Consider the following 11,267-nt stretch of genomic DNA (forward strand, 5'->3'; position numbering starts at 1 on the left):
ACAAAACATTGGCACAGCATTCTACAGTCATGCCTCAGTTTTAATAACCTAGCCTTTAATTCTCTACTTTCTGTCACATGTTATTATACAGTATTGAGGTTGGCTGTGTTGACAACTTTAGCACCATGCTTTCCAGTTAGCATTGGCATCTACAAAGCCACAACCTCGAAGCTAAAACCTCATGTTATAAAAGCTGTACAAAGGCGTGTAGGTCTTCTGATAACAAGATTTTATGATCTGAGGCAGATTTGTTCATGTGAAGAACTACAGTTCCCTTTACTGTAGTATTGCATATTCATGAAACTGTTCAACATAAGCCACTGTTTTTTTTTTTACAATTGCCATACAATTGACTACATTCTGTAGTTTGTTAACTGTGGCCAGACATGTCAGCTGCTTACAATACTTCCTGACGTGTAACAGAGATGATTAATGCACCATCATTCTGGATTCCAGACATCCAGAATCAGTACAGATATGGAAGATTCAAGGGACAGGACAATGAGGAACTAGGGGGAAAGCCCAAGCATTGGTGCTGCCACCCCAGAAGGGGCCGTTGCCAAGACGACGTAAGAGCAGTGGTTAAATGAAAAGCCGGTAATAAGGAAAGAATGCTAACCTCCTATAGGATAACTTGGCAGGTTAGAGTTCAAATCGATTGAGGGCCATTGTCCTGACTCTAGTATCACAAGTAGCTTAAAGTAGACATCGTTTTTTTTTTTTTTTTTTTTTTTTTAAACAACAACAAAATACAAAATAATCTGTTCTTCATTAATTTCCAGGAAACCAGCTTTATCATTTAAAATACACTTTTTCAAAAAATAAAACACTATTTTATTTTACTGGGGGGGACGGGGGACGGACAACAACAACAACAGCATACTCTGAGACGTGTTCATAAACACTCACGCAAACATAGCATCAAGTAACAGTATTTTTTGCTTGTTGGACAATAAATTATCACAGTACCACAAAGAAGTGCTTTCTGTTTCTCTCTCTCTCTCTCCTTGGATGCTGTCCATTGTAAAAGACAGGAACACAGACACACAGTTACATTGGGTCAGTTTGTTGTGCGTACTGTCCGGTTACTTCGTGGAAAGCGATGGACTTTGATGTGTTTGGACAGGTGGTCGCTGCGGGCAAATTTTTTCTCGCAGACTGGGCACTGATAAGGCTTGACTCCAGAGTGTGAGCGTCGGTGTCTGGAGAGCTCGTCCGATCTGGAAAACCTGGACCAAAGAACAGACAGACTGATTAAAAACTCAATTTTCAATAGCACTTCAAATGTAATGACTTTGGAATGTTACTTTGGAAAATGTCTCTATAATTCAAAAGTAATTTGATTTCTGACCAAATTAATATTGAATTACTAAAACAAACATTTCACTATTTCAACAGGAAGAACAATTAAGTCATAAGGCAGACGGTTTTAAGATAAAGTTTAGGGTTAAAATGTCATACTTTGACTGCAAATATTTTATCGCCAACATTTATCACAGCAGTTGTTGAAAAGTCTGCTAATAATTCAAGCTGCTATTAAGGCAAGTGTGGTTCTGTTGTTCCTGTCAACAAAATTAAATACTGTTCAGTCTTGAAATGATAAAGCCTGTTAGGTGCAGAAGCTAAGCAAGGTTGACCTGGTCAGTACCGGAATGGGTGACCTCTAAGGAAAAGCAAGAGCAGTGTTTGAAGCGGTATTGGTCCCCAGTGTCCGGTCCAAATAATAGCCTGTAACAATTCATTGTGTATCAATGAATCGTGATACCTCCTTTACAAGATATATCGTATTGTAATAGAGATAAATATCTTTTGTATTGTAATACAAGACCAAAAGCACAAAATAGCTCACTGTAGTTTACCAAATGTTTTACTGAACGTGTTTTACAGTTGTTATGAATACATATACTCACTACCTCATTTAATGTTTGCCTTTTAACAAAACAGTCCGTCATTACATTTTGTTTATTTATTCAAGATGTTTATTTTCAGTAGATTAAACCTGCTTAAGTAAATGTCTTAAACAAAAAAAAAAAACAGAAAAATGTATATGTGCAATCTGGCTGTTTACTCAGCTGGCCAACCCAGTCTGCAGAGTGCTGTGCCTTTGCACATAGGCATGATACTTTTCAAATTGTATTTAACATGTCTTAAAACAGCAATTAGAGCCCCTAGTGGAATAATACTTGTATACAGTACCCTGAAAGGACTTAGGAGTGTGTGTCATGTGGCTATGCCTAAATTAGTTCACCAAGTAACGCAACACTGAAGAACTATTCTTTTTCCACTGGAGTCTTCAATTTGTGTGTGTCAGTGCACTGAGCTTTTGTGATCCGTACTTTAAAATCTAAATTAAAGGTACGATAACTACAAACACATGTGATACTTCTTTCAAGCTAATGCTAAATCAGTCAGTGATTAACCCTCTCGGTGCCATGCCTTGTCATTGTATTGTCTTCCCTATGCCAAGAGGTCTTGTAATAAATATTCTGTTATAAATAATGGTCCCGTTTTGATCTAATCTTTAAAAAACACTGAGAAGCACAACCCTTACAAATGTCTTTCATCCATTATAATCTGTATTGTATTTCTCTGTAAATGCTGATTCTGAACCTGAAGATGCAAAACATCTGACTGGTCAAAACTGCAAGTGAGATTTGCAATCTCATTGCAAGCTCCATGTATGCTAAGTTTAGAAATTAGATGAGATCCACAAAACACAGAGTAACTTTATATGTACAGTAAATAGCCTCTTTGATTAAATCTAAAGAAAATTCAGCTAGAAGAATGTTGTGTTTTTTTTCTCTCAACGTGAGGTATAGTTTCTCTATTAGAAACCCTGGCCGTGTCTCTCTTTAGAGGAAGCTGCAGTGCTGGCATGCCTCTGCCTGGGTCATGGTTACTATTCAGAACGTCGGCTTTGTTAGGTCCATTTCCAAGACTATTTCCTTCTCAGCACAAACTCGGTGCGAAAGTGAAATAGTTCCTTTTCTTTCTACTCCAAGTATATCTGAGGCTATGGCCTGCTGTCAAGCTGCTGTTGTTCTAAACTTACAGATTCTGTGACAAGATGCTGGAATTGGCTCGGTTACAGCTTCACAATACCTGATGAGAAAGTAATTACTAGCCTTACAAACAAATTTTGGATCAAGTTTGCTTTTGTTTTGCTGGCAACACACTGCTTTGCACTAGATGCTGCTTATTAATGTAAAGACATTTTAGATGATATAGCATACAGCTCCTGAACTCCTAGTCAAAGCACCCCTTATACAAGTTTAGCAGAAAAAGCATAGCAAACTGTAATAAAGCAAAGTGACCAGTTAAGCACTGTAAAGCACAGACAGGTATGGTAAAGCATAATAAAGAACATGGCAAACTATGGTAAAAGCATGGGAAAACTGAAACATTACCGTGGTAACTTTTATAAGGGACACAAAACACAACATTTCAGTAGTTGCATTAAGAACCACTCAAAATGATTGCCAACATCTAGCAAAGTTAGGGGACAGTACAGAAAAAACAAAGACAATTAAATTGAAGCTACTTGCTCTCTCAACCGCGGACGTCCTTAACCCAATCATTCATAAACCTGCAAACCCTGTATTTTTTATAGTTTATTGATGATGTGTCAACGGATCACCCTTGTAATGAAACAATGAATTTGGGATGATCTGGTGATCTGCACCCCAATCGTTTACACACTATCTTGCTAAATGATGTTGCTGCAATGTACTGTACTTTCGAATAGCTAAGTGGAAAAAGCCAATACCACTTCCTACATGGATAGGGCTGATACGGCAGCAGTGTTAATTTCCTTATTTGTTTTGTGCTTCACCCAAGACCTGGAGTTATTTTAAGGTGGCCATCAGCTCCAGTGCTTCCTGGTGGTATCTTGAGCACTTCAACCAATACTAGGGGTGTTAGATTTCACTTAATTGCCTGAATGCTTCCCTCCCCCTCCTTCCACCCTTTAATCTTGATGGACTGCAGGTAGTCCAAAAATCTGTTGATAAAACATATAAAGTTGATATTTTTGTTATCATAGCACACCTGCAGCTTTCTATTCACATCATTTAGAATGTATTTTTTTCACATGCTGGGTTATAATCATGCGAGATCCCAAATTTCTCCCAAAGTAATTTAAGTGCCCATCACTAGTTTTCTACCTGAATGCTGTATTGTGATTGTAGCGTTGAAACTCAAGGGAACACAATAACTGTGTTTAAACAAAAGTGTGCAGCACAATGACATTCAGATAGGAATTTAGAAATGTTCCCCAAAGACAGTCCTTACTGTAGTGCCATTACTTAGAATGATTTATAATCTAGTATGTGAATTACAAATATCACATCTTTGTTGTGTTAACAAAAGTTGCATAAGTACACAAGAGACAGCAAAAGCATGTACTAAGAAAACTGTACAAGCTAAGGGGTGTCCTCTAATGTTTTTATAACTTCTAGTCATAGTCAAGTAAAATTCAAGCAAATAACAAGAAACTGACTACCATATTAACTAATGGACAGGAGTCACAAAGTGCACACAAACTGTCCCTCAGTAGCAGTACTATCCAGTTTTCTGTCATCTCACATTAAAACTGGAAGGACACCAAACGTTTACCATAACACATTAACCTCACTGCCATTACTGTGTAGGCAACAAACAGAAATAAGACCTGAAATTGCTGAAGCTAAACCAGCAAGATTATCCAATTAACTGTCAGCGTGTTGGGTTACAAAAAGTTCAGGCCAGAACTGAATTACATGAATCATGCACGAAGATTAAAGTTTATTTACGAATCGCAGCATGATTAAAGAAGAAAAGGCCGTATTGGGTTGGGTGGTTGATGACTCTGTTCCAGTTTCTTTTTGAGAGCTTCCTCAGTCCCCCCTTGTATATTTTTTACACTTTTTTTTTCCAGTTGACTGTTGGCAAGTTCAACCCCTTCTCTCCAGTGGGTTCTGCGTGGCTGAGTGAACCGATTTCTCTACTGCTTATATACCTGACCTACTAGGGTTGAACAATAATGAAACTATTGATCTTACATCACGTTTTAAGTCCCAATAATTGTGACGTTCTCCTTCCAGTTAGCAGTTCTGTCTTTCTCACACACTCAGCATAAACGATCCGAATGTATCAGTGTTGTGTTTTTATGATTTTGCAACCTTCCAGGACAACCCTTTTCACTGTCTCCTGATCACTGCTCAGTTCCCCTGACTTTGAAAGCTTTCAGTGCGACACACAGAGCAGCCCTCTCCACCATGCTGCTCTGCAAGCGTGAAACACAGAGCGCTTCAGGTAACATGCTCACAGTTTAATTTACTGTTGCCTTACGATCTATGATTCTTTTTTCAATCATTCTGAGTGATTCTTATTGCAATTACTCAAACATTGTCTTTGTAATAAAGTGCTTTGACTATGACTTCATGAGCTGCCATAGACATGTGGAATGTTGGCTAGATCTGCTAGTGTCTTTATTTTAGCAAGGGCCAGAACCATCTAGTGCAACAACAACTGCTAAGAAATAATAATAATAATAAACAACGGTGTGTTTCAAGCAAAACTTAAGAACTTATAGAACCGGCTCTGAGCTCTATAAAGACGCTTTGGCTGATTTCGCATATATTAACTTTGACAGGCAACTAGAACTGGAGCCTTAAAAACGGTGTCTAAGCTATTGCAAAAAGAAACACTCTGAATAATTGTAAACACCATTAAAAGGTAAAAGGACCGTAAAAAAATAAAATAAATGAAATATAAAGCTACTTACTGTATTACTCTACTTACTATAGGCATTGTGAGTGTACCTTTCTTTAGATGTACATATATATTTTTTTTTTTTACCTGACCCGTTTCAACGACACAGGCAGGCCAAAGTAAAGAAAATGTATTGGAAATTAAAGAACTGCAAAGCAATAGAGAAGCAGTAAAAAATAAAAAGCACCAATAACAGAAACTATGAAATGTAAATTAATAACAGGCCTTAAATTTAATATAATGGTCTTTACACCAAAATGAAACTTGCAGTGTTTTTTTTGGTTTTGGTAAAACTGTTCATTTGTTTATGTTGAATAGTAGTTCCTGGCTATATCAGGTTTTGCGCTTATAATAAGAGACACCCGTATACGTGATATACTACTTATTATAAGAGACATCCCTTCTGAGGGAGCCAGAACTTCATGAGAGAATGTCTATTACATGAAATATATTAACATAGTAAATCATTACCATTGCCAAAATGTTAGTTTAATGTTCAATGACAACAACAAAAAAAAACAGTGATTGAGTGAAGTTAGATTCATTTTGGAGTTTGTTTTTACAATCTTTATCGGTGCTTTACATTCTTAGACTGTGATTTATCATGCTACAGTAAACTTCTTAAGAGTTCTAATAAGCTGTTATCATGTGGTCACTGTAATCATACTGTAGTAATTAGTTATACCAGTCACGTGGTCCATTGGATATGTCTAATTAAGCTCAAGCGTGGCTAATTATTTTCATAGTTAAGCCTGGAATGGCTTAAAATTGCCATGGAATGGGAGTCTTAACTGTTACCATGGGGTTGTCTGTGGAAACACGGGGTGCTAAGGAATAATACTTGGTTTGTGAACACTGTGTTGAACTTACTGACCTCCATCCACAGCCTGGCCAGGTGCATGCAAAGGGCTTCTCTCCTGTATGCCTTCGCAGGTGAGCCTTCAGGTGGCTGCTCTTGGTATACATCTTGGTACACCCTAGGAAAGTACATTTGTGCATTTTAATAAGTTCCGCTGCTGGGTTCTTCTGAAACCTCTGGCCCATGAGGATCCCAACCTGGCCCTGACAACCATCTCCTGCTCCCACAGGCTTTGCTGCAATGGGAACCGGGGCGATACGGACAAACTTGGGTGACAAGTTGAGGTTAGCAGACTGCACCATCTGGGGGACAAGAGCGAAGGTCTGTCCCTGGATGTTGACCAGCAGCTGGGTGATTTTAATGTCTGGCTGCGGAGGCTGTGATGCCACGGTTGGGCTTTGTTCCTGCTTAATTTGGATGGGCTGAATCTGAAGAATGACTGGGACCCTGCTATCAACAGTCTGTTTTGAGACCTCTTCCTTTTTCGTGGTGTCGTCTGACTGGTCGCTTTTGGTTTCACAGACACTCATGCACGGTACAGTTTGGTCTCTCAGCTGCCCTGCAGATGATGTTTGGTTGTCACTTTTTGTACAGATGACCTGGTTGCTAGCCTCTTCCTTGAGGGCCATCTCCATGTTTTCTTCCAGGAACTCTTCAATCTCTTCCAGGGTGGGCTGAAATGGTCCAGATTCATCCATGTCCACAGAGAAAATAGGAAAATCAAAGCTCTCTTCCTTCACCAACGGATGAGATTCCTTCCTGTCCCACAAAGACCCTTGGACATTCCCCAAGGTGGCCTGGGACAGAAGGTAGTCTAAGATGCTGTCTTGACTTTCAGCACTTGAGTTACTCCCACAGCTGGAGCTGAGTACCCAAGAATCAGGGCTGGAGCATGACCCAAAGCTTGAAGAGTCACTCAACTCATCCTCGGAGAAGGGGGAGGGCAGCATCTGATACGTGCCAGCATCAGTCACCATGTCACACAGGTAGCCCACTGGAGAACCAGTGGGGGGAAAAGTCTCCTCTGCAAGCAGAAAGTGATCCACCATTCCCGCTTGATAACCCTCGAGTCTTGCTGTTTTGGACCGACAAACACAAGCCAGGCAGAATATATGAAGAATCAGGTGCTGTCCAAGTTTAAATAAGCCCACCTAAACAAGAGGCAAAACAGGAGCAATTACAATCTATCAGTATTACATCTTTTGGCAGCTCACTAACTGAAATTCATTGACACAGCAGTTGCACAATGGCAGCTCAATGGATTTTAATAAGGGGCAATGGTAACTTGGCCAGCTACAATAGTATGATCCATTAAGTAGAATGGTACCAATGTTGCAGATCCAATTATGAGAACCAATGTTATTCTATTGTGGTGCCATCATTGCCATCAAGGGCAGCAGTGTGGAGTAGTGGTTAGGGCTCTGGACTCTGGACCGGAGGGTCGTGGGTTCAATCCCAGGTGGGGGACACTGCTGCTGTACCCTTGAGCAAAGTACTTTACCTAGATTGCTCCAGTAAAAACCCAACTGTATAAATGGGTAATTGTATGTGAAATAATGTATAATGTGATATCTTGTAACAATTGTAAGTCGCCCTGGATAAGGGCATCTGCTAAGAAATAAATAATAATAATAATAAATTGGTCTGTTCTATAGAAAACCTGTTTATGCATGTATTACAGTAGTTTTCCAATGGTACTTTTCAAGCAGTTCATATGTATAATTGTGTACTTTATCATGAATTGAGGATTACATCATTAGAATGAAATCACATACTGTATTTTGATTCATGTATTTACATTAGAATTCCTAACACCTCTTGAAAAGCAGAAATACATTTTCTTAAAAGGTATTTCCTCCCTCATGTAAACATGTGGAACGTAATTAACTCAGTATGCTCTACACTGTATTAATATGAGTCATGCACTTGAAAAAAATTACAAGACATGATGTATGGAACAGTTCACTACAGTATGAATCTACCTTACTAGGCAAATGACTTTCACTCAGCACAATAAGACAGATAATAAGTACAGTACACCTAGGCCTATGGAATTTGACACCCAGTTGCTATACATTATTTTGTGGCACACTGCCAGCATTGAGGCAACTCTTGCTTAACATTTGTTTGAGGTATTGCCCAGGGATATGACCTCATAAACTTCACAGTAACCCTAGCAATAGGCTTCTGTATAATTTTGTGTGCTTTTGTGAAAATGTCAAACCTATCTTAGTAAAGCTCAAATTAAACCATTAAGTGCACAAGCTTTGCATCTTTGGAGGCCTGGACTTCAATTTTGACAAGTTGAATTAGTTGTATGGGCTCTCGAAATGAATAGAAATGAATAAAAAAACGAATGACTATACTCATGCAGGATTTTTAAAGAAAAAAATGGCTATATAAGACATTGAAACTGTGTTATGCCATTAACACCTCAATTTAATGGCACATGCTTATAAATATCTGAAAATAAAAACAGTCTTGTTCTGGTTATTTAATCTTAGTTATTCAATCTGCAAGCGTGTGGTGCTCATTAAGAATCATGTGACCTGGGAACTTCCGTGTGCCTGGTCTTAGAATGCTTAAGAATCCACAATCTTCCGAATCGCTGCAAAATTTTTGACAGTGAAAACAGACATAGGTTGCCTGACAGTAAAAATCTTAAAACACTAAAGCTAAATGTTCAAACCAAACATTGTTTTTTCTTAGTATGTAGGGCTAGAATTCTGCTTCAATAACCTCTGACAAGGTGTGTGGCGTCATTGACTTTGTTGAGTATGTTATTAACAGATATTATTTAGCGAGTGTCTTCAAATCTACCATTACGGGTCACTGGCACTGCTGCTGTTGCTGCTTACAGGACAAACATATTTCCACGGCAGGTTCAGATTAAGGTACAAGGTCGAGGTGGAAATCTAACTAAACATAGCCGTCCTGCAGTCAATCCTGTACCTGCATAAAAATGCCTCACTGTGCTAAAACCTTATGGACAGACAGAACATGCAGTTAAATTTGCTTTATAATAATAATAATAATAATAATAATAATAATAATAATAATAATAATAATAATAATAATAATAATAATAATTCAAACTAAGTTTAAGTTTTAGCTGCATTAATTTTAAGTTTAAGTTTTAGCTGCATTAATTTAGCGCTGTAACTAGTAATGTAACTATCACTATTACCTGCTGTATTATTGAATTGTGGTTTGTCAAACTTGTACTTTACTTGAACAAAAGTTATTGTATTTCTTGCTCTTATTGTATTACTTGTATTGTAACGCTTGAAATGTTTTTGCCTACGATTGTAAGTCGCCCTGGATAAGGGCGTCTGCTAAGAAATAAATAATAATAATAATAATGCGCTATTATACAGTATATTACCGCGCACATACAAAACGATTTAAAAGTCATTGCACGCAACGCGCTTTCACAACCAAACTTTCTATAAAAGTTGAAAACAGTCTTATGGAACATGCATGCCTAGCTTGCGGCTGTAGGCTAATGAATTGGTCCGATTGTGTCGGGTTCACTGGTCGAGCCCCCTCCATTGGCCCCAGCGCAGTATTGACCGATAGTAACCCGTGCAGGCACTATCAACATTATTAGCATAACATAATGCATGTGGTATGCATAGACAATTTATACCATATAAAGCAAATTAAATAACGAAAGTCCGATAAAAAAAATACTTTTGTAAAACACATTTTAGTGTTTTTCAGACATTATATATATTAAATATATTAAAACACGTATTTTAAACATAATTTTACATTCAAAATGCAAAAAAGACCCCAAAACAGTATTTGTTTTTCTTTTACATTAAACAAAATGATTTTGAAAGATAAAAAAGCATGCATTATTTTATTAGTATAAAAGCAAAAAAAAAAAAAAGCGCTACCTAACATTGTAAACATGTTTTTCTTCAGCCTGTACTTGACCCCCGCTGGATGAATGTACCGTTAGCCATATGGAAAATAATGTCATTTTTCTCTAGGATATTTTGTAAAAACACACATTGCAATACATTTACATTGTAAACATTATTTTAAATCAACAATAATTAGTCCTGGAACAACCTGTGTGGTATAAACTGTAAACAAAAAATAAATAAAAAAAAAACCCGTATAGCTACAAGTTCTTGTTTTTTTTTTTTGTTTTTTTTTTTTAGGATACTAACACAAATAATCGTTTTTTGTTTTTGTTTTTAATAATAATTCGTAAACATAATAAGTTGCAATTATGAACGAAACATATTTTTGTATATATAATTCTACAAAATAAAATGTCTATATCATTAATCCGCCTTTCAGAAACAGTTAGCAATTAATTTGAATTTTTATCCATAAAACGTGAATGGCGCAAATTCAGTAGTTACAGTACAACAACGTAAACATGTTTTCATCTACCACGCAGCATGCAGCCTTATGCCTGTGGAAAATATTATTTGCAAGATCTCTTTAATCAAAAACACAAAGCAAACAAAAAATATATATGTTACTTTCGCCCTTACCTGCAAAATTAACAAATCCCTTTAGCCCAAGTATAAAATAATTGTTTTTTTTTCCCTTGAAAAATGTTCAGTGCTATGAATTTGCCCTTGAAATAGACTGTAGCAATGGCACAGCACACACCGTGCTCCTTGCCTGTAAAGTA

At 37.5% G+C, this 11,267-nt stretch overlaps 1 protein-coding gene across 1 annotated transcript; it reads right to left on the bottom strand.

Moving 5' to 3' along the window:
* Positions 1-220: 220 nt before the first annotated feature.
* Positions 221-11,267, bottom strand: LOC117411856 (Krueppel-like factor 15). Its single transcript, XM_058988796.1, has 3 exons — positions 11,125-11,267; positions 6,626-7,761; positions 221-1,229 (listed from the first exon to the last, which is right to left on the bottom strand). The coding sequence occupies exons 2-3, from the start codon at positions 7,657-7,659 to the stop codon at positions 1,061-1,063; spliced, it is 1,203 nt and encodes a 400-aa protein (XP_058844779.1). The 5' UTR covers positions 7,660-7,761; positions 11,125-11,267; the 3' UTR covers positions 221-1,060.

Source organism: Acipenser ruthenus, chromosome 16, assembly GCF_902713425.1.
Source record: "Acipenser ruthenus chromosome 16, fAciRut3.2 maternal haplotype, whole genome shotgun sequence".
NCBI classification, from domain to species: domain Eukaryota; kingdom Metazoa; phylum Chordata; class Actinopteri; order Acipenseriformes; family Acipenseridae; genus Acipenser; species Acipenser ruthenus.

What these genes read in the sequence shown, in the direction of transcription:
- LOC117411856 (XM_058988796.1), bottom strand. Translation starts at nt 7,659, where the DNA reads ATGGTGGATCACTTTCTGCTTGCAGAGGAGACTTTTCCCCCCACTGGT. An exon ending in TGGCCAGGCTGTGGATGGAG is followed by an intron (nt 1,230 to 6,625) that starts GTCAGTAAGTTC and finishes TCTTTGGTCCAG; the next exon opens with GTTTTCCAGATCGGACGAGC.